General features: G+C 53.6%; 1 protein-coding gene across 2 annotated transcripts in view; it reads right to left on the bottom strand.

Annotated features, from left to right (window-relative positions):
• Window positions 1-1,241: 1,241 nt before the first annotated feature.
• The window catches only part of NKD1 (NKD inhibitor of Wnt signaling pathway 1), a 94,082-nt gene continuing 71,518 nt past the window's right edge, over window positions 1,242-23,805 (bottom strand). For both annotated transcript variants that reach the window (XM_086349486.1, XM_086349487.1), the window contains 6 exons: window positions 17,760-17,866; window positions 13,579-13,674; window positions 7,801-7,948; window positions 7,209-7,293; window positions 5,776-5,903; window positions 1,242-4,975 (listed from right to left, as the gene is read on the bottom strand). In XM_086349486.1, the coding sequence (XP_086205612.1) occupies window positions 4,383-4,975; window positions 5,776-5,903; window positions 7,209-7,293; window positions 7,801-7,948; window positions 13,579-13,674; window positions 17,760-17,866 (1,157 nt within the window). In that variant the 3' untranslated portion in view covers window positions 1,242-4,382. The remainder of the gene's footprint in view (window positions 4,976-5,775; window positions 5,904-7,208; window positions 7,294-7,800; window positions 7,949-13,578; window positions 13,675-17,759; window positions 17,867-23,805) is intronic.

Below are 23,805 nucleotides of genomic sequence, written 5' to 3'. Positions count from 1 at the left end.
GCAGGACAAAACTCACCCCCACTAGCCTGCAGGAAAATGCTCACAACCCCACCAAGAAGCATGGTTGACCACGCTTTCATCCTTCCATTCCTTCCTTCTCTTCTCGCCTTCCCTCTCTTTCCTCCCTTTCTCTTCTTCCTTTAGCTGCCAATGACTGGGTACCACTTCTTTTAGAGCTCATTCACAATCGATCAACATCGAATCGCAGGCTCTTGAACTCAGCAGATCAGCATTGGCACTCCAGGTGCCAGGGGTCCAGCTGGTGGGCACCAGACAAGCCGGGCAAGCCTCGGCGGGGATGACAGTGCCTCAGAGCAAGAGACGGCTTGAGCAGCTGTCGGAGAGGAGCGGGCAGAGCTCTGTGATGGACACAGGGAGCTCTCCAAATACATTAGGTCAGAGAGGAAAAGGGCCTAAGTATGAATACTATGCTACTCCTTGGGTAAAAATAAAAGGGTGTGGTGGGAAGAGGATTAAGTGGTAACTGCAGTGTTTTCTTTCTTGAAAATAGATCTGAAATAAATATTGCAAAATGTCAGCATTTGTAAAATCTGGGTAGTGAGCCTCACGGTTACTGTTACACAGTTTTCTGTTTCAAAGTTTGTTAGAAGTATTTTTTAAAATAGTAAGATGGGGGGGTAGGGGAGGGATGAATAAACAGGGCATGGAGCATGTTAAGGGTAGTGAAAATACTCCGTACAATATTATAGTGATGGAAACACATCATTACGTGTGTGTGTGCGTGCCAAGTCACTTCAGTAGTGTCCGACTCTGCGACCCTTTGGACTGTAGCCCATCAGGCTCCTCTGTCCATGGGATTCTCTAGGCAGGAAACTGGAATGGTTGCCACGGACTCTTCCAGGGGATCTTCCCGACCCGGGGATCGAACATGCATCTCTTAGTCTCTGGCATTGGCAGGCAAGTTCTTTACCACTAGCGCCACCTGGGAAGCTCACACATCATTATACATGTGTTCAAACCCAGTGAATGCACAACACCAAGAGTGAGCCCCAACATAAAGTGTGGATTATGATGCGTCAAGATATGTTCATCTGTGGCAAAAAAAAGAAAAAAAAAAAAGTACCATCTGTTGAGTGATGTTGACAATAGGGAAGGCGATACACGAAGCAGAGAAAGTGTATATAGGAAGTCTCAGAACCTGCCTCTCAATTCTGTTGTAAATCTAAAACGGCTCTGAAAAAACAGTCTTAAAAAAATAACAGAATTTAAATGGGGAGATATCTCATTTAAGTGTATTTATTTTTATAAAAACTGTCAGTGACACTCTCATAGTGTTCCTGTGGGCCAGGAGCTGTTTTAAAATCGATGAATTCTCACAACAAATCTGTGGGGTAGGTCTCTTATGATTCCCCTTCATAAATGGGAAGCTGAGGCTTGAGAAACACACATAACTACAGAGGGAGGGAGTCAGGATTTGAACCCAGGCAGCTAGGAACCAACATCTGTGCTCACACCACCACGGCACACTCAAAAGGCACCAGGAAGCTGGGATCAGGGAAGTCAGAGGGCTGTGTGCTTCTTCGTGTGCACTGTTGTGTACTGTTTGAATATTCTACATGTGCACGTTACAGCTCTTTTTTGTTTTTTAAGTTAGGTAAATTCCAGGTACCAAGAAATAATAGAACCCTGACAGGTGTGGGGCTGGGGGAGACGGCATGGACCTCCTCTCAGAGGCTGAGGAAACACTCTAAAGCCACCAGACCACAGAGAGGCTCCCTGCTGGACCCAGTGCCTGGCTCATTCCCATGGCTGCAGCAGTTCTGGGCCTGGGGCGTGATCCACTGTCTGCTCAGTATCCCTCTTCTTCCTTCTTCTGGCACAGACCCCACCCCCTCCACAGGTTAGACATATGACTCCGGGGGGCCACAGTGACTGGTCCAGGGATGGGTACTGGCTCCAAACCCAGCCAATCAGAGTCCTTCCCTGGGCTTGTCCTAGTGGAAAATCCTTTTGCATCGTGGGTGCCAACAGCACCCGCACCATGGCAAAGCATGTCAGTGGAAGTATACCTCCAGAAACGGAGCAAGAAGAACCAGGGAGTCGCAGCTGCATTCATAGCCTGTCATCTCAAAGCCAGCTCCCTCCCTACCTTCCCTGGTTTGGTTACATTCCTATCAGTTTCAGTTGGTTCCTGCCTGAGAGCAGCCCACAGCCCCAAACATGAGAAGCCCAGATCCACTGGTTAAGGGGTCCTGAGAAAGACTAGAATCCCACCTCTGCCACTTGCTGTGTGTTCTCAAGAGAGTTACTCAACCTCTCTGAGCCTGTTGTACTCCCTGAGCTTCTCCTGGCCGCCTCAAAACTCACTGGTTGTCACAAGGATTAACTATACTAGTCCAGTTCCAGGTATGCCAGTAAGTAATAAAATTAATCTGGTGACAACAACTCTGCACACTATCTTCAAAAATTACTCCTTACCAACCCCAGTAAACCAACACCAGAGGCTCTGGAAAAGGGGGTCCCTGCTGGGAGACCAAGTAGCAGAAAGGCAGGCAGCTGGAGCCACTTTTTCTTCCTGTGTGCTCCCAGATTCACCCTCCACTCTCCTCTTTCCTGAAAGAATGCCCGTGTGACCCCCATCAGTAACTCCCTTGCTCTCTGGTTCCTGGTGGCTTCAGCCGAGGAGGCCTCAGCAGGACACAGGAGGACAAGAGAGAAAGGTCCAGAAGTCGTTTCCCTGGAGGGTCCCCACAGGCTGGCTGCATCCTTCCAGAAAAGGCCATGGCTCCTTCGGGTGCCCCCACCCCTCTGTCTGCCGACGATGACCCCCCCACCCCCACACCCTCCACTCCAGGGGTAGGAGTGGCACCCAGAGTGCCAGCGTATGCTCTTTTACTCTTTTAAGAGGCTTGCCCACACTATGTAGATATTCCCTTTGTTAAGCTCACGTACTCATGCTCAGTCGCTTCATTCGTGTCTGACTGTTTGCGACCCTATAGACTATAGCCTGCCAGGCTCCTCTGTCCATGGGATTCTCCAGACAAGAATACTGGAGTGGGTTGCCATGCCCTCCTTCAGATTAAGCTCACTCCATTATCCAATTAGGATGTGTGTGTCACCGGTTTTCACAGGGTCCCTGACTAGTTGACACGGGTCCTTTTCCTGGCCTCCCCAGGTCTCAGTCAAAATTCTTTTCTACAGAGGACACTGCTCCAGGGTCCCAACTCTGGCCACTGTTCCCATTTCCCTCCACACCTCCATAATCCCACAGTCCTCTCCAAAACCTATCAGATCCTCAACCTTGAGAAAGGACCCCCTGATGAGAGGCAAGGGGCATTTAATGAACAGCAGCCCCACAGGGAGGCAGACACAGAGTCACTTCTGGACTTTGGATGTGTCTTGAGAAGCAAAGCACCAATTTCTGCACACCAGAAAAGGTACCTGAGAGTGTATATTTATAGAAAGATACATAGAAATGGACAGATGGCATCTATCTACAGATACAGGAAGCTCTGTTAGAGAATCGCGTAGGTATGTATATATTTGCCAATGGCAGGACATGAGGTTTCCACATTCACAACCGACAACACACAATTGCCTGATCTTGGAAAACCACACTTGTTTATGTGGTTAGTTCCCTCTCCAGAGGTTTCCAAAGTGAGAAGGCTGGTTTCAGGGGCAGTCTTTAAATATGTGTGTGTATCTTTCTAAAGAAGAGAGGAGGAGGAGGAGAGAAAAAGGAGAAATGTATTTTCACGTTGCGCAAGGCAGGAACGATGGGGCTGGTTTGGGGCAGGGGGCATGATCCCACTGGAAAGGTGTGAAAGGTTAACTCCAGAAAGGACAGCTAAGGTTTCTAGGTTGGGACATCAAAACACAACAGCCGGGAAGGTCGCGCAGTCCGCTGAAATCCCTTGTAGCACATTACAATCAGTTAAGGGCAAAATAAAATCCGAATCATACTAAGAGGTAGCAGCTGTTTATCTTCTCGGAGATTTCGAGGGTCTCTGGAAGCCCAGCCAGGTGAGGGTGTTCTTCTGGAGTCGGGCAGGGCTCTGGCCGAGGGCTCCGGGGGTGGGGCTGGGCGTGGGGGGTCGGGGAAGGGAAGGGTGTGGGATGGCCCAGCGTGGACAATGGCAGCTCCCGAGCCCCAGGGAGCCTCTGCCACTGCAGGCCACTTCCAAACCCACAGTCACTTCTTGGGTAAGTTATGCAGTCCCCACAACATATAAATAAAAGTTTAGTTCTGTGTTTCCATATATCTTCTACATGGAGGCTAGCTGAATATTAGTGGAGTAACAATAATTATTAATAAACAATAGTCGTCATAATAACAATAATTAATAGAATAATAATGCCTTGGGGGGCTGGGGGGGGTCCTTCATATGGTGCGGCAGGGCAGGGGACGGGGCTCTACGTCTCTATGTCTGGTAGAAGTGATGGTAATGGTGGTGGTGTTCGTGGTGGTGGTGATGTTCGTGTCTCTGGACCGCCTGGCCGGCCTGGCTCTCGTACACCACCACGGCGGGCAGCTCCCTCAGGTGGTCCCGCCCCACGACGGTGCCACCCACGGCCAGCGGCGCCTGCAGGCCCCGGCACCCTTGCTGGCTCTCCTTGGCGCGGTGCTTGTGCTTCCGGTGCCCGAGGGGCGCCAGGGTGGGGAGGAGGGCAGGGCTGGCGGCCAGGTGGGCCGAGGGGGCCAGCGCAGGGACCGCGGGTCCCCCGGGGGGCTTGCTTCGCGCCCCTCTGGCCACGTGGCCCACACCCACGCTCTTGCCCTGGGCCTTGGGGGACCTCACAAAGTGCTTGCTCCCGTCCTGGGTGCCGCCCCGGAGCCGCTGCTGGACCTCCGAGGCCTTGGCGAAGGGGGCGTCAAGAAAGTGGAAGGAGCCAGGGTCCGCGCCCTGGGGCTTGCGGTGTGGGACGTGGATGGCTTCCGGCTCGTGGGAGCGAGATCGAGTAGGGTTGGAGGCGCGAGGGGGCAGTTCTGACTTCTGGGCCACTGACGGGGAGCCTAGGAGTCAACGCAACAGACGTTTAGTGAGCACCTACTGTGTGCTGGTGTCGCAGGATGCCCCAGAAATCACCCGCACCCCCAGTTCTCCCATAGGGAGAGAGGCAGCTGTTCCTTATCAGAGCTCCCACTCCCCACCCACTGCTGGCTCCTCCCTGTCTTGGAGGAGAGTTTTCTCGAATGGAACTTTGCCATCTGCTAAGTGGGGAAAAAACTGTTTCTTTGTTAGGTCTTTAAAAATAATTAATTCTCCTTCTGAGAGTTTGAAAAGAGAGGAGACAGAGACACTGTTAACTGTCTAAGGCCACCGGGGCACGAAGAAAATCTATGAGCATGTTCCTTTACTTACAGAGGTAACCCAGAGAGGAATTAAACACAGGAGGAGGGGGAGAAGGGCGCCGAGGGGAGTGAAATTAAGTGGGCTGCGTCTTCATTTATCATAGCAAGAGCCAAGATGTCAAGGGCTTATAAAGACAGAGTGGTGTTTTGCTTAACCAAGCCCGGGGTCCTCACTGGAAGAGAGGGGAACTGGGTCGGGGCGGGTTAGAGTGCAGCACTGAACTGCTGTTTTCACTGAATTAGAAACCCTTGGATAATATTTGATTTTGTTCAACTTCGTACATGTATTACTTTAATCTCTCAAAAGTTTTCAAGATCGTCTCCTCAAAGAAGACTCAAATCACTCTAGTAAAAGCTACGCCTCCCCCCAGCCCAGGGAGCCAGTGAACACCTTCACCCGCACCTGCCCGCCCGGCCACGCCCTCCCCTGGCCACCCACTCAAGTGAAGGCGCTCCCTTACCAGGCCCAAACTGGGACGTGTAGTTTTCTATCCCGGCGAGATCTAAGTAGTGGTTTCTCCTCTCAGTGTTCTCATCCACGCAATGGTGGTAGCAGCCGGACTGCTCCAGATGGCTGTCACCCTGGAACCTTTCGGGGAAGGCAAGTGAGAGGGTGGGCCCTGGCCTCACAGTGGGAGAGGTCCCACAAAGCTCCTGGGAAGTCACGAGACAAGCATTTCTGGACCCTCTGTTAATTTTGGTCTGGGTCTTGGGAGCGGGGTAGGGAGAGACCACTTTAGTACTCTGGCCCTCCTTTTCCTCCCCTGCCTAGCCTCCCTGGGCCAAAGCAAAGGAGAGAGTAACTGATCAAAAAGATGGTCCAGAGCCAGGCTTCAAACTGTGTGTCCCCAATGTCCGCCTGGCTCCCCAGGGGTTGGGGAGAACAGAGGCCCCCAAGCCACTGGAGTTGAGGTCAGCAAACTCCATCACCTGCTCCAAATCCAGCATGGGCCTTCCCAGTGTGTGTGTGTGTGTAAGGGGTGTGTGTGTGTGTGTGTGTGTGTGTGTGGTGGGCGTGACGTTTTCCCCACTGCAGGATTCTGGGCTCCCTGCCCTCCCCTTCAAGGGTCTCTGTGATCTGCCCATGCTAGCTTGCCTCCTCCCTGCTCCCCTTAGGACAGCCTCCCACATCTGTAGCCAGCCTGGGCACCCCTGATTCCTAGCCCTCTCCTCACACCATGCTGTGTCCCTGCTTGGACCCCACCTTCTCTCTTCCCCCTGTGCTACTATTTCTCAAATCCCAGTCATTTCCTTTCCACATACACAGTAGATATTGATACATCTTCATGCCTCCCACGTTACTGTTACATTATATTACTGTTTACCTCAACACTTTTCTTTACTCAGTCTCTTTTCATCCCTCCCTCCCTTTACTTCCTTCCTTGCAGTTAAAGAAAAACAACAGGTGAAAGCTAATTGCAGTCTTAGAATCCTTTATCCACATTTCTGAAATCCAAAACGCCCCAAAACAAAGATTTTCCATAACTCGTTTGGCAGCCAAGCTTGCTCTAAACAGATGTGAAGGTAGCTATAGTCTTTATCTCACTTAGCGTGAATATATATACATGTCCCTGCAAAAATATTTCTGTGCTAAATCCTGGGTTGCTGCTCAGACCTCAAACAGAAATACGGTGGGAGCACCTTTCTAAAACTCAACAAACGCCAAATTCCAAAACAAATCTGGCCCACGGCATTTTGGATGAAGCAACGCAGACCTACATTTAGGTATTTTGGAAAACTGAGCTTGATTTGTGAACCTGTCCTCTTAAGTCACACCCCCCCACCCCCACCCCGACTTCCCGCCCCAGGAGGATGCAGACTGCAGCCTCCTGCTTCAAATCCCTTAGAAGCTGGTACACAGCTGGTGCTCAACCCATGCTTGGGACCGCCTTACCTGAGGAGGGCCCGCTGCTTCTTCTCCCAGCTTCGCAGCTCCTCAGCGGGCTTGGTCTCGGCTCTGGGTCTGGCACTCTGCAGGTCTGAGTCCCATCCGAAAAACAGATGGGTGAGCAGCTCGCTCCTGTGCCCACCCACCTCCCGGCCCTTCCCAGGCTGCCTAGCACACAGTCCTTAAAAACTGGCCCACAGGAGCTTCACGACAGCTCTGTGGGGAGGGTTCTCCGAGCCAGGACTAAATAGAGGGGTCTTGCAGCTACGTGCCTGGCTTAACTCCTTCCCCCGACTCACCTCCTCCCAGACCCCGTAGCCACCTTCGAGGCTCGGCGCACTCGACCACCCTCCCCACGCCCAGGCCCACCTCCAGCACTTTGCTAACCCAGGGCCTTCCATCTCTAGAACTCCTTCCGTATCCAAACCCTGGTCCTTCAAGGACCTGCTCAAACTCCACTTGTCCACAGAGCAGCTCACAGGAAAAGCCCTAGGCTCCCCACCCCCCACCCCCCGCACTCCCCCGATGTGGGCTCTGAGCCTCCCTGAGAGCTGGGAGTGGACCAACCCCATGGCTAGCATGGCCTACCAGCCCTCACCGGGGTGATTGAGGACGATGCTCTTCTTGCTCTGGCTCCCATCGGGGGCCACTGTGAGCTTGACCCGCAGCGTCTTGCTCGACGTTGGGGAGTGGTTGACGGAGGAATCGACCACCTCGTAGATGGTATGCAGCAGGCTGGTGATGTCCTGGATGGGGAGGGAAGCAGAAAACCACGTGCATTTAAAACAGAGGATTCAGAGGGGCGGTGGAGCCTGAAAGGCGGAAACCTCCCCAGTTCCCCCAAAGCCCAGCCTCAGGCAAAATCTAGGATGTCAGAGGCTCACCAGGACCAGAAGCAAGAGTGAGGGAGAGGGCGGGTGAATGACCTGAATGCACAGGAAGGACGGTGGGCAGCGGGGCTCAGTGGCACCTGGGCCCACGGAGGCACTGAATGGAAGTTGCTTCAGAAAGCTCATGCCTCGAGGGTGCAGAGTTGCCCCAGGGATTCTACATCCTCTGGACTTCCAGGATGTCCTGCCAGTGCTAAGCCATCTCCCAGGCAACAGAGAAAGCTCTTCTGCTGGGCACTATTTAACAGGTAAACTGAGAGGAGGGGCTCAGATACTGTGGCTGTGAGCATCAGCAGCATCTGCTTCTGATCTGATGAGCACTTTCTCAATGAAAAATAGAAAAGTGGATGCGTCCTTAAAGATAAACTCTTTTGTGAGAACTTGACCAAAACTCCTCTTCTCTCTAGACCTCAGTTACCCCCTCAATCAGAACAGGGCTCTCCAATCCTTAGGGTTGGGGGATGGAGGGGGGACCAGGTGCCCCCAGTAGGTCCCACCCACCACATCTGCCTAAGGTCCTTGGTCTGAGGGGAGGCTTCATGCTTTAAATGATGTTGGAAACCTCTAGAAAAGGTATTTGCCCTCTATAGGGTAGGCTCACAGACTCTTCTGCCCAGAGACTCTTCATGAATACAGATGGACTCAGCCCCCTGTGGCCCCCTCACCCATAAGCCTTTAGGCAGAGGTGACACCAAGCACTGCCATGGCTCTGCAGTAGGTGGACCGATGACCAGAGGTGGTGGGGCCAACTGGGTACATCCCCACCCACGGGAGGTGGCAGCCACCCAACTCAGCTACTTGTGACAATGCTGGCTGACAGTCATCCCAGAGAAGCCAGAAATCCAGAATCTCCTGTTACATTTTCAGAACCTTCGATACCGGCAACTAATTTTTTTTTTCCACCTCGGTTTCCTCTGCCCTTAGCCCCTGGCAGCCCCCATTTTATTTCTGTCTCTATGAATCTGACTACTGTAGATGCCTCATATAAGTGGACTCATGGAGTACTTGTCTTTTTGTGATTGGCTTCTCTCACTTAGCATAATGTCTTTGAGGTTCACCCATGTTGGGTCAGAATTTCCCTCCTTTTTAAGGCTGAATAATATTTTATTGTATGGATATGTCACATTTTGCCTACCCATTCATTATTCATTCATCAATGGACCAGAGAAGGCAATGGCACCCCGCTCCAGTACTCTTGCCTGGAGAATCCCATGGATAGAGGAGCCTGGTAGGCTGCAGTCTATGGGGCCACACAGAGTCGGGCACGACTGAAGCGACTTAGCAGCAGCATCAATGGACAATGGAGTTTGTGCCCACCTTTTGGCTATTGTGAATAATGCTGCCATGAACATGGATATGTACAATTATCTCTTAGAGAATCTGCTTTCATGTCTTTGGGGTATATACCCAAAAGTGGAATTTCTGGGTTATATGGTAATTCTATGTTTAATTCTTTTGAGAAAACTCCATACTATTTTCCATAGTGCTGAGCCAATTTACAATCCCACCAGCAGTGCACAGGGATTCCCTTTTCTCCACATTCTCACCAACACTTGTTATTTTTTGTCCTTTTGATAACAGCCATTCTGACTGTGAGGTAATATCTCATTGTGGTCTTGACTTGTATTTCCCTCATGATTAGTGATGTTGAATATCCTTTCATGCACTTATCAGCTATTTGTATATCTTGTTTGGAGAAATGTCTAGTTAGTCTCTGCCCATTTTTTAATCAAGCTGCTTGTTGTTGCGTTGTAGGAGGTCTTTATATATCCTGGATATTAATTCCTTCTCAGACACTTGATTCGCGGATATTTCCCCTATTCTGTAGGTTGCCTTTCATTCTGCTGATTGTGTCCTTTGATGCACAGAAGCATTTAATTTTGATGTAGTCCAATTCATCTATTTTTGCTTTTGTTACCTGTGCTGGGCTGGAACACCTGGGGGCTACATTGGGGTTGCTGGGGGCTGCCAGTTTGAGACCTGGGCTCCAGCCTCTCACTTGCTGGCTGACTGGGCATCCCAGCAATTCTAGCAAGGCCCACAGAGGACCCCCTCTTTCTTCTTCTCTTTCCCTTAAGCTGCTCTGCACCACCACAATTGCCCACCCTCTCTCATCACCTTAGGAAGCCCATGAAGGTGGCATCATTATCTCTATTTTACAGATGAGGAAAGTGAGGTCCATCAACATAATTGCCTAAAGCATCACACACCAGGCCTGGGGCCCTGGAATGCCATCCCCGAGGGTCCCAGATGATTCAAGGTGCAGGAACAAGGGTGCTTTGGTAGTCCCAGCTGGAAAACCAGCCCTGTTCATTACACAGAGTCCAGCACAGAGGAGTAGATGCCTGTGACTATTTATTGTACAAATGAACACCTGAAGGATGAACAGGTACTTTCTTCTGAGTTGGGAAGCTGGCCCAGATGCCAGCTGTAGACTGGTTGCAGTGAGGTGGGAGTCTGAATGTCCCAGCGCAGGAACGAGCATGCTGACGGCCAGAGAGTGTGGAGGGAAGGGGTATTTATAGCCAGATTTGAGGAGTGGCTTTAGAGCTAAAAATAAGTCGGGGGAAACACCAGGCTGGGTCCTCCCCGGACTGGGAGCCAACCTCCTTGCTGCTTGGCAGGAGACAGACACCAGTGAAGGCTCTCCCTGCAACTGGGCTGGGGCACCCTCCTTGGAAATCTTCACATCCTTGCTATGCCTCATGTGAGCAGGGGGTGAAGAATAGCAGAATGAAGAATGAGAAAGCAGTGTCTGCCTGCAAGGTTTCGTAAGGCCTCCGAGGTGGGGGGCAAACCCTTTTATGGTCAACTCCTGAGACTCCCTCAGTCTCTTCTGAACCAGAAAGGAAGAGGGTGGCTACCAGGGGCCACTGCATGTGTTAGGAGAGGTGAAAGGCCACCACACCCCTGAGAAGCCCAGTCTGGCCTTCCCTTGAATTGCCACCTCCATGCATTTCTGTTACCCAGGCTTCAAGCCTGGGATGCATTCTCCTGTGAAGATAATGAGTCCATTCCCAAACAACCTGGGAGTGGGGTGGTGGGGTAGGGCGCAGAGGGAGGAACAGGAGCTTCTCAATCTGAAAACACAATGACCCCGCACAAACAGCGTGATAGCTGGAGGGGACTTGGTGTGTGTGTGTGTGGGGTAGTCTCACCTAAATCATCTCCCATGTCCCCAGGGTCCCAAACCAGGAAGAGTCTCTGCTGCTTCCAAATACTCAGGTCTCCCTGGGAGCTTTGCCTGCTCAGAATCCATTCCCTTCCCCAAATAACAGACCCTTGATTTTATTTTGTGATCCAAATCCATTCCATTTTTCATTCCATGTGACTCGTGTGTCAACTTTCCCTTGACTCCAGAATGAGCACATGTACTCAGAATCAGCCATTAAACGCATCACAAGCTTATGGCCAAAATGATTCTGCACCAGTCATGTCACTCAATCAAAGCCGGTCACATTCAGCTGTGGAGCTCCACGTGACATTCTGAATTTGGGAGAGCTGCAGACAGGCTGGGGTATAGATTGAAACTATCAGTCATTATCTTGCCAACGGGAGAGACTGTTGATAATGAAGGAACACAGAGGAAAGAACCATGAAGAACAGCTAGTCCTGAAGACACTGAGCCTCTGGATCCAGCCATGCCTGAAGTCAGTGCCCGTGGACTGAATTTTCAGTTACATGAGCCAAAATGGTCCTCTCTCTCTCCCTTTTTTTTTTTTTTTAAACTTACAGTAGTTTGTACTGGGATTCTGTCACTGACACCCAAAGAATCCTGAATGATTGAAATTCACTCACAGCTTTTCCTCCAATCTGTTCTAACATCCCCTAAACCATAGCCTGAGGAAGAGGTGGCCTTTTTTCACCCGGGTCTCTCCTCTGGCAGCTTCTCCTGCACTATTTACAGAGAAGAAAATACTGAGCCCTGAACCGGGACAGGGAGATAAGATAGCAAAGTTTCAATTCTCCCTGGGAGCACCCTGAGGCCCTCTGGTGCTGGGCGAGAGACGGGCGTGGAGCCAGCCATGCTCCTCTCGGGTCTCTGCAGATCTGTTACAGGCCACACACCTGGGCCTCCTGGGGAGGGAGCGGATGTCAGAGAGAAACTGGGCTGAAAAGGCAACAAGGAGGCAGAAAGGAGGATCTCAAGGCCCAGGCAAACAGAGGCAACAATCATCAGTAGTAACTCAGACGAGATCATGCGCCAGCCTAAATAAGCCCTCCCCTGGCTTCCCTTAACACCTGAATAGAAGTCAGGTTGCCAGCTGCGGCCTCTGAGGCCCCACACGACATGTCGTGCTGGCTCCTGGCTGCAGCCCTGTCTTTCCAGATAAGCAGCCATTGCACCAGTCTCCTCTGGGTCCTTAAACACCCTGGTGCTCTCATTCTCCCCAGCCTGGGGCTCTCCCCAAGTTTGGCACCTGCAGGGCTCAGTGCCCATGTCACCTCCTCCAGGAGGCTTCTCTGGTCACTCCAGCCCATCTCATTCACGTGCATGTGCTAAGTCACTTCAGTTTTATCCAACTCTTTGCAACCCTATGCACTGTAGCCCGCCAGGCTCCTCTTTCCATGGGATTCTCCAGGCAAGAATACTGGAGTGGGTTGCCATGCCCTCCTCCAGGGGATCTTCCCGACTCAGGGATCGAACCCATGTCTCTTAGTCTCCTGCATTGGCAGGTGGGTTCTTTACCACTAGCGCCACCTGGGAAGCCCTTCTTAGTCACACCACTCCGTTTATTTCTGTCACTGAACAAATCACAGCTTACGATGACCCTACGACGGTTCAGGCTCCGCTTCTCTCAGCGGACTGTGAGAGCTATATGGCTAGGAATTGCATCTATGCCGTTTCCGCAAAGCACACCCAGTGCACAGGAGGTGCCCGCCGTAGATGCGCCGTACATAGACCCAGGTATAGAGGAAGGTGAGAGGAGCCCAGGGAGGAAAGACATGTGGGAGAGGTTTGAGGGCAGAGAGAGACACAGGCCTGCAGTGAGGTGGGGGGTGGCGTGGGGGTGGACAAGCTTGTAACAGAGCCGCTGGCAGCACCCTGGGGGCTGGGCTGCTCATTTTTTAATTAGTAGAGAGAAGCACTGGGGTCCTCTGGGTGCCCAGCCCACCCCAGCTCCTGGGCAGATTGGCCGGGGTGGGAAGTAGCCTGGGGCGATCTTGGAGCTCCAGGACCAGAGAGAAGAGGAGGCCGGACAGACTCTGCTGGGGACCGGGTGCCCCTCTAGGGAGGTCTGGGGCCCTGCGCCTGACTCTTGCCCCTCCCCAGCCTGAATGGTGCTCGCCCCAGAGCAGCCTGGCAGTCCTTCCTCTCTGTCGCCTCCTCCTTCTCACCGGTTTCCATGAAACTCCCAGGGGCCTCACTCCTGCCCTCCCCACCTGACCTGAGGAGAAGGGGAAGGGGCAACAGGGGTGTGTGCCCGACGAAGGGTCCTGCGCCAGGGGTGTGGCCTGGCGGGAGGCCCAGCGGGTTCACTCACCTCTCGAGTGACCTTGCCATTGTTGTCAAAGTCGTACAGGGTGAAGGTCCACTCCTGCCGGCTGTCTTCCTCCACAGACACGTCACACTGCAACTCCTGGATGTAAACAGACAACAGACATACGTGGCCGGTCACTTGGCGGCTGGGACACCCGGAGGCTGGGTCACGGGGCCGCCAGCCTCCCCGCTGCCCTCCCCAGACCCTGTATGAAGGAGAATGTGATGACCAAGACACGCCAGGCCTGGGAGAGAGGCCAAGCCGGGCCAAGGAGCTTGGGCCTGGGGAGAGGGGCCTGCCGGGTACCAGACACTCTAGGGTCTTCAAAGGCCGAGGAAACACAAGGGAGGGCTCTGGGAGGAGGCATGCAGCCTCAGGAAGAATGAACTTGGAGCCAGGGCTAGAAGCTACCAGAAAACACACAGGGTAACTTAGCCATGGGCGGCCACCCAACCTGGAAGGCAGGATGGGAGGAGTGTTAAGAGCTGAAGGGTCAGCCCCAGGTGCCAGCCTGGGCTTGGCCCTCTGCAGTGACATGAACTTGGACATGGCCTTTCTCTTCTCGGTACCTCAGTTTCCCCTCATACAGACTACGGAAGATGATGGTCCAGACCTCAGAAAGTTGTTGGGAGCATTAACTGCCCCACGCCACGTCCCCTGAGCCCCCTCCACATTCCCCTGTAGTTGTGGTCGGCTACTCCCCACCTCCCACTTCAAGCGTCCAGCATCCCTGTCTGAGGAGTCAGGGATTGAAGATCCCCAGGAACCAGAACAAGGAAGGGGCCAAGCCAGGGGACACATCTGAGACTTTTAGCATGGCTCTCTGGGGAGCCCTGGCGGACAGAGCCCTGCTGCCCGAGACCTGCTCATCAACCAACCCCCACCACCCTCAGTGACGGGCACCCCTCCTTCCCTGCTCCCTGGGATCACCTCCCAAGTCCTGTCTCAGGGTCTGCTTGGAGAGAACGGGAAACAGATATGTAAGCCACTTGGCTCAGAGAAAAGCCCAATTAATGGAGGTAGCTGCTATTGTCTTTGCTGGAGTGACTAATACAGCAATGACGTCATCACCGTGGCTCCCACAGCCCGAGGTGTCCAACCGCAAGGACTGGGAACAGGGAATCGGGGAGCTCCGTCACCGGCCACCCGCATGCAGGGGCTGGCTGAACCCCAGACAGACAGGTCCAGAAAGGACGGCCGTTTGAGGAAAGAGAATCCACAAACAGCCTTTTAGATCCACAAGTCCTATGAAAACAAGCGAAGACACCCCCATACCATCCAGTTCCATGTCTTGCCTTGGCCCACTTTTTCTTCTGCAGGAGGACAGACTCAGTGCCTCCAGAGAGGGGCGGTGCCTGGCCTCCCAAGGCTGGCGGGAGTGAGCCCCAGCACAGCAGCCCTGCCCCAGGCTTCTGCAGCTCACAGCCAGCTCCCTCTAGCAATTCTCGGGCGGCCCACGCTGAGTTCAAAGTCGGCCTTCCCTCAGTTGTGACACGCCTGTCTGATACCTGCCAAGTGCTCGCTCTGCTCTCCAGCACTGCGTCCTGCAGCACTTGCCCTGCACACATGCATGTACACGAGTGTGTGCCTGTGGGCACGTGCACACACACGTACATATGAACACACACAGACATACACACACTCACGTACATATGTCTACACACTGATACACACATCTGCATATACATTCATATACACATGCACACCTGATTCCCTTTCCCAGCCCCTCCACTTGGCTTCAAAGAAAGCTCGGGTTAGAAGTTCAGAAATATGGGTCAAGTAACTACCCCCACCTCCCATGATCTCTGTCACATGCGTCTTCTTGTCCCCCCATCCCCGGCCTCTCGGGTGAGTCCTCCTCAGGGACCACGGGTAAGTCCAGGCATCAGCCGGCCCCCATTTGGAAGCAGACCCACATGGGCTTCCAGGAAAGACGTCCGAGTCTGGGTCTTTCTTCTGCCCTGGCCTCGGTGTTGGCTTTGCTAAGCACCCAGAGAAAACCTGCAGAGACCCGGGGTGGAGGGCTCAGGAAGAAGTTAGCAACCCCAGCTCCTCAATGAGACGCCGCCTGCCCCCTCAGCTCCTCAGTTAGGAGGACGCAGGGCCCTTGATGACCTATCTCACCCCCTCTTCTGCGTCATCTCCCCTTTGCTATTCCCACACAGCCAGCCAGCACTGGCAAGCCTCCAGGCCTTCTGCTTTTCCCTCGGCCGGGAGTGTCCTCCTGATCCCAAAGGCTCCCCCATGCATCACCTCTGCCCAGCTCCTGCCTCTATGCCCAGAGGCTCAGTGCAGACACTTGCCCTCCCCAACCTCTGCTGCAGCCCTGGCTCCCCCCTCAGGGCACTGTGCAGAGTTTGGGATTGCCAAAATGCCCATCACTCTGCACCCTCTAGGCTGACTTAGGAAACCTCCCTGTCCCCTCTCCACACTCCCAGATCCCCATCACAACGCTGACCGTGCAGTTACTGGGCCTGGGTCACTCATCTGTCCCCCTGACCACACTGTGCTCCGTGAGCCAGGAACCATGCCCAGTACACCGCCAGGTTCCCTGGAACTAGCGGGTATCAATCCCCATTGCTTGGAAGGAAGAAGGAAAGTACTTATTCTGCACTGGACACCCTTTTAAGCACCTGCTGCTGCTGCTGCTGCTAAGTCACTTCAGTCGTGTCCAACTCTGTGCGACCCCATAGATGGCAGCCCACCAGGCTCCCCCGTCCCTGGGATTCTCCAGGCAAGAACACTGGAGTGGGTTGCCATTTCTTTCTCCAATGCATCAAAGTGAAAAGTGAAAGTGAAGTTGCTCAGTTGTGTCCAAATCTTAGTGACCCATGGACTGCAGCCCACCAGGCTCCTCCATCCATGGGATTTTCCAGGCAAGAGTACCGGAGTAGGGTGCCATCACCTTCTCTGAAGCGCCTGAGATGCCTTAATTCATCATGTTTCCGACATCCCAGTAGATAGATATTGTCAGCAGTCCTCAACCTTTTTGGCACCAGGGACCAGTTGCAAGGAAAAAAATTTTCCACGGACCAGGGGGTAGGGAATGGTTTCAGGATGATTCAAATGCATTACATTTATTATGTACTTTATTTCTATTCTTATTACATCAGCCCCACCTCAGATCATCTGGCATTAGATCCCAGAGGATGGGAACCCCTGGATAAAATGACTATCACCATTTTACAGGGCAGGCAAGTGAGGCAGTGGCAGAGGTGGGAACTGAACCCCCATCTGTGGGCTCCAGGGCTCTGCCCTAGTGATCTTGTAGGGGAGACAGAGCAGGAAGGAGGGAGGGTGAAAGGAGGGTGGGGAGAGGCTGGTAAGCTCCCTGCAGGCAGCCTGGGTCTCCCACTTAGCACCTGGACCTGTGCTTGGTACACACGAGGAGCTTAACATACCATCTAGGGAGGTAGGACAGACAGACCGTGGGCTCTGGGCGGGCATGTCTCTTTTGCTGTTGACCATCTGAGTCCCACCTGGGCTTCCCACGTGGTGCTAGTGGTAAAGAACCCGCCTGCCAATGGCAGGGGATGTAGGAAATGCAGGTTCAATCCCTGAGTCGGGAAGATCCCCTGCAAGAGGGTTTAGCAGCCCACTCCAGTATTCTTGCCTGGAGAATCCCATGGACAGAGGAGCCTGGCGGGCTACAGTCCACAGGGTCGCAAAGAGTCGGACACGACTGAAGGGACTGAGCACACCTGCACCTGAATCCCAGAGTGAGGGACCTGCCCAAGGCCTCCTGGTCACCTACCCTACCTGTGAGCCCCATTTTGGCCCCCTGGACAGCCTTGGGAGGGAGCTGGTAGCAAAGGTTTCCTTCACCCACGAGGAAACGGAGGACCAGAGAGGAAGTGCAGGCAATCACGGCAGCACCGGGGCCAGAGTGCCATCTCCCCTGTCCACTCTCCTGTCCTTCCCCCAGCCCAGCGGCCACCGCCTCTGGCCACTACCCCATGGTGAGAGGCCAGGGGCCTGAGCTGAGAGGGGAGGGCCGCGGGGAGTCGCTAGGGCCTGTGCCGAGCTGGGGTAGCCCCAGATGTGGCAGGAGGATAGGTTGTTCATGGGGGAGGAGAGGGGCTGTCACATCTGGAGGGGCCTCAGCATCCCCCCCCCATCAAAAACCAGCACCAGGCAGAGAAAACCCTTCCGCCCAGGGCTCAGCACCAGGAAAGGAAACTTACCTCGAATTTCAGCTGTTTCTTGGAGCCCGAGCAGGGTTCGCCTGACTTCTCCATCCTCTTCTCATCTCCGCTGGCCAGTCCGTCTGACTTCTCGGGAGGCAGGGCCACTGCGGGGGGAAGGAATAAGGGAGAAGGCATGAGTTGGAAGGCGCTGAGCCACCCCAGGCTCAGACCCTGTGGCTCTGTCCGGAGGCCGTCCCCACCATAGCACGGCGGGCCCGCTCTGCCCGGCCACTTTGCTAGAGTCAAATCCCTCTGTCCTCCGGCCCCGTTAATGCCCAGGGCTGTCCCAGGGGAGGCCCCCTCCCAGGGTGCCTCTTCGCCAGCCGCTCAGGTTACCCAGTGGGCCTCGCAGGCCTCTGTTTTCTGTGGCCCAGAGAAGCAGCCTGAGGCCACTCAGGGCATCTTTGGGCCAAAGACCAGGTGAATGAGGACAGAGTGGAGCTTCTGGAGACCCCAGAGGGAGCTCTGGACCACGGCTGCTTTCTGCAGTCTCCCTGCCTTCCCTGAGAACACTGCGGTGACCTCAAAGATACCACCCACCTGGGCTCAGCAGGTCGCACACTGGTGGGTGGTCAGGAAGGAGAACAGAAATGGGGAGTGACGGAAATGGAGTTCACTGAGGTAGGGGAAGCCCACACACGCGCGTGCACACCTTGGTATCTTCAGGAACCAGCTCACCCTGGGACTTCCATTCTGCCTCTGCTCACCTAGAAGGGCCTCCCTCTGCCAAAAGTGTTGAGTATAGGGCTCTCGAGTCCTTCCATGCCCTCCCAGTAGCAGTGGGAAGATGGGCATGAAAAGCTGGTGGTCTGTGGACATCACTTTCCTGTGAACACCCCCAAGGGGTGCCAGGGGACAGAGCTGGGAGCAGCCATCATCCCTGAGCCCATGGTTCCATCAGATCTTGAATGTCCCATGAGACCCCTCCAGCCTCTTCTGTCTTTGCCTGATAAAGGGGACTCAGGTTTGCTCAAGAACGTGCTTTCTAGAACCTCACAGCTCTTCTCTTTAGATTCCCTCAGCTTCCCTGGGGCGGTGATTCTGTTGCCCTGTTTTACAGGGGAGCAAACAGAGCCTGGCTCTCACTTGAGGAACTTTCCCCCTATGTCCAACTAGGGGTGGCCCAGGAGGGCCTGTGAGCAGCTGAGATCCCTGAGCAGTGGCCCCAACCAGGGCTGGACTTTCTTGGGAAGTCAGGAGCCTGGAGATACATGTCTACCAGGCCAGGAAACCAGGTGGAGGGCCTTGCCTCTCCCCTGACCCTGTCCCCCACCACACTCCCACACCCCAGCTTTGCAGACTGGGACCCAGGAGTGGCTACTGGGGAGTGCCCCAGCTCTCCCACTTGACCCCTGCCCTGTGGGCTCAGCAGTTATTCAAAGCCCTTCCCAGGGAGCCCTCAGAGCTTCGTGGCTGACTACACTGCTCATTGACTCACTCGGTCCTCACAGCAACCCCAGGAGGCAGGTACCAGGATCAGCTCCACTTTCCAGATGGGAAAACTGAGGTACAGAGAGGGGAAGTGCTTTGCTAGTAAATGGCAGGGCTGGGATTTGAACCCAAGTAGCCTTGCTCGTGCTGCTGACCACTCCATGCTGGTTTTGGCTCGGTTCAGCAGACTTGGTGCCAGCCCTGGAAGAGGGTACTCTCTGCTTGGGCTCTGATCCTCCCAACACTGTGTGTGGCTCTAGGCAGGTCACATAACTTCTCTGGATGTCTCAGTTTCCCCAACTGTACAGTGGGGATGATAAGAGTCCCTTCCCCAGAGAACCCTTGTGTGGATTCAAGGAGCTGCAACTGAAAGGGCTGAGAGCCCCGGGTCAGCACACGGGGTCCAGCCATCAGTAGTGACAGTCTGGCGAATGATGGCCCTGGGTCTCCCCAGGTGGCTCAGTGGTAAAGATTGCGCCTGCAATGCAGAAGCTGTAGGAGCTTTAGGGTCAATGCCTCCATGGTCGGGAAGATCCCCTGGAGGCTGGCATGGCAACCCATTCCGGTTTTCTTGCCTAAAGAATCCCCCGGGACAGAGGAGCCTGGTGGGCTACAGTCCATGGGGTCACACAGAATCGGACACAACTGAAGCAATAGCACACACACAGGATATCCCTACACATTGTATCTTTTAGGAATCAGGAAATGAGTAGCCAAGTTTTCTAAAAGCTGAGGCTTTTGGATGCAAACAGACACAAAAGTGTCATATCAGCCTGGGTAGGAACCAGGACAGGGAGGGAAGACATAAAGATAAAGATGCTCCAGTCACCAGGCTAGACAGGTGGGGACAGGAAGGCCTCCACGGCCAGTGATGTCCTGGCTCCATCACAGCTCCCTTCTTGACTGAGCCTGGGAACTGGGCTCAGTGGGATGCAGGGAGCCCCCAGATCCCCGTGCCCCCACAGCAAGGCAACAACTCCCTAAAGCTGTCAAGGGCTCCAGCTAGAGACCCCGTCTCAGTCACAGACCCCGGCTCCTCCCTGGTGGTTTCATAGAATGAGGCCACTGAGAATAAACCTAAAGATCCAGGTGGGGGCACCTGGCATCCTCATGACTGGGGTGGTTGACACGAGGAAGGTCAGGATGCTGCCCGCTCCTGGGGTAGGGGATGAAACCAAGTCCAGCACTCTCTGCTCCTCCAAAGCAAACAGCTCAATGGCCAAGAGGTCTGGTTGTGACACCAGAGAAGTTGGGTGGGAGACTGGCCAGTGACCCAAGGACAGCCAAGCGCACAGCCTGTACCACCCTGACCCCTCCATCTCAAATCTACCGGCACACCGCTGGGCCAGAGCTGCTGCCATCGTGGGAAGAAGAAAAAGAAAGAGAAGAAAGAGAAACAAAGGGCAGCTCCATCTTCAAAGCTGCTGCCTCCCTCTGCCAAGGTCCTGGCTGGAGATGCAAGCCGGTGAGGCTTATCGAAACCAAACTTCAAGTTCAAAGGGAAGTTATCAGAAAACCACCTTCAGGTTCAATGTTGCCTTTCAAGTTCCACTTGATAAAACCCAAAGAAAAGAAACCTCTGTCCCTGCTCTCTCCTTCTCTGGGGCACCCCTCCCCCTGACACCCAGACAGCCCATCCTCCCTTAGGCCCTCCCCTGCCTGCCCTCCTCTCTCCTCTCCTGGGGAGGAGGGGAACCTCCCCCTCGATCCCTTATCCCCTTCATATGTCTTCTCCAAAGACCAGGGTTTGTCCTTTCTTCATCAGTGTGTCCCACCCCTCAGCCCATCCTAGCTCAGAAGACCACCTGGACACCCCCCAGGGGCCCCTTCCCAGCATGAGGGGCAGGCACAGGTGGGTAGTATTACTGGGAGCCATGTGCCCTGGGGCCTGGGACCAGGAACAAGGACAGTCAGCACCCTGTTGCCCCCACCAAAGAAAGCCTCTCTCCCGTTCACTGTCCCCTGCCCAGGGGCCAGAAGAGGTGGCAGATGATCAATCAGACAGCCGTGAAGACCCCGGTGCCAGACGCCTGGGCTGGGACTCAGGGGCCCTGCTTCTATATACACATGTGAGTGAGCCCCCTGAAACTAAATGACATCAAATCATTGCCCACCCCAGCTACCCCTGTGCAGAACGCACCCCCTTCTCTCCACCCGTCCAACCTCAGGCTCATGGGTAGATGGGAGAAGGGTGACTGGGGCTCACTGCAGGCTTCCCAGGCCCCACCAACCGGAGAACAGTACTTTTGTCAGGATGGGTTTTAGCACCAGAGCCTGAGCCCATTCATTCCTCATCTCCTACCCTATGCCTGTTCAGCCCACTGATTTTTTTTCTCCCCAGAGGTGATCTTTCAGGGGGCACAGTTTCAGGGGGACCCTGGGCACTCTTCAGTTGCAACAGTAACAACACTGCTAGTTGGAAAGCAGTGGAAGGAGGAGGAGAAAAAGGAAGGGAAGGGACAGAGTGAGGAGGAAGGAGACTTTCACTTAGCCTGACACACCCTTGGGTGACCTAGAGCAGGGGCTGGCAGCCCGTGAGCCAAAGCCAGCCCACCACCTATTTTTGTAAATAACGTTTTACTGGGACACAGAGACACTCACATCCATTGTCTATGGCGAAAGAGAGTTGAGTAGCTGCAACAGCCATTCTAATGCCTACAAAGCCTAAAATAGGTACTCTTCCTGGCCCTTTGAGTAAACGTGGTGGACTGTGCAGTTTTGCACACCCAGGAGAATACAGCCTTGATAGGCAGGGTGCAGGCTGAATTTCACCTGCTGTTCACCTGCTTGACTGGAAATCCTTGTGCAGTCCACAGCCTGCCCAACCATACACAGCAGCCATAGAAGAAAGAAAATTTCAACTCTGCTTTCTTAAAACCAAGTCTCAGCTCCAAAGAGTCTGGGGCAGCGTGCAGAGCTCCTTCTCTGTGGAAGCGGTCCCCTGTCCCTCCTCTCACCACGGCCATGGCCATGAGGAGCCAGCCGGCCGGCTGTGTTTACCAGATGATGGCTCTGTCCCACATTAGCTCCCAACCTGGCATCTCTCCACCCCCAGCAACTGCCAGATTAAATGCATTACTTGACCATCTTCACCCGGCTCCCTTTGATGTTCCCTTCTCAAGCTTCAAAATACCTTTTGGAGGGAGATCAGACAGCATTAAACAGAATTACTAATTAATTAAGCAAAGTTAAATTTTAAACACTGTTTGTTGTGTTAGCCAAAAGCCTGAACAGAACAGACTTTTTTCCTCCGCTGAGATCAAAGACAGTCTCTTCCCTCTCCCCTCCCCCAGTTTAAAAAGGGGGTGGGGGTGGGGAGGAAGAGAGGGAGAAAGAAGAGAGTGTTGAGTACCTCTGGGGAGAGTAGGAAATAACCTAAATGAGGCAACTCTGATCATGGGCCCCCCATGAACCACCTAATGGGAGGCATCCAAGGCTCCCTTGGAACCTCACGCTATGAGAGCCACGGTCACTTTCTTGGGACTGTTTAGCAGTGATCCAGGGAACAGGATGGCATAGCCAACCCAGCCAGAGCTGTTGACAGCTGGCGCCGCCCAAGCAGTATGAGAAGAAGAAGGGCTGTGAAATGAAACAGATCCACCCACCCGAGACCCCACCCTCCTGAGTAGGATAAGTGCACCAGGGCTCCTCCCTTGGGTTTGGGGTCAGGGTCACTTGGGGTCATTGGGACACTGGCTCTGAGAAGCTGACAACTGTGCATGGTACACCTCGGGGGCGCCATTCACATGCCGGACATCTTCGATTGTATATTGTTCATGACAGTTTTTGGACAGATGGCAGAAAGGTATCTTGAGGAGGGGCGCCCTTTTTCCACTTTGCACAAACACATTTCTTGCTAGCAGAGGGCTGTCTAAACTCATTCAGTCTGCAGTCCTCTCTGGGATTTTCTGATAATGATGGGAGCCTACCACGTCCACGTGGCCAGAATGCAAGTTTCTCAAGAGCTGGCCCTGCTGGCTACTGCCCCGCAGCTGCCCACAGTGTACCATACGTGCACAGAGCAAATATTCCATCCCAGAATGACCCACTGCACCAAACCCCCCAGGTGGATAGAACACAGGCTACGTAACAAACACTATGAATTCTGCTGTGGTTGGGAACTGGAGTGGGAAAGAGGGCAGTTTAAAAGGGGTAGGTCCATTCTGAATCCCAGACATCGGCTAAAATCCAAACCCTGGATGATATCAGCAAATGCCAGCTTATTTTAACACAATCCAGAAGGGCCTGGTAGATATTAAACTTTGGAAGAAGAGACGAATTTGAAACACGGTATGATTAAGTCAGCCCCACCAAAGACCAGAAATGACTAATACCGGAAGGCCTGGCAGACACCTCTCTTAGCCTGGTTACCTGGCAGGTTCTTCTCAGTTGATAGAAAGTAAGATTTAACACAAGCCAGAGCTTCCTGGCTGGAGTTTGGACACTGGCCTTAACATACTCACAGGCCTTTCTCAACTGTCCACATCCAGATTATCTGCCACAAATATTTTAGGCTCAGGGTGGCTTGCCAGGATGTCTCTGACTCCCCAACCCTTCAAGAGCAGCTGTTAGAGGGAATGCAGATGAATTTTAATATTAGCCTATGCCAAAT

The sequence above is a fragment of the Bos grunniens genome, chromosome 18 (genome assembly GCF_055505025.1).
Source record: "Bos grunniens cultivar Pamir isolate PY7600 chromosome 18, Bosgru_T2T1.0, whole genome shotgun sequence".
Classification (NCBI taxonomy): Eukaryota; Metazoa; Chordata; class Mammalia; order Artiodactyla; family Bovidae; genus Bos; species Bos grunniens.
Note: the sequence above shows the minus strand (reverse complement) of the source record. Positions and strands in the feature narration are given on the sequence as shown.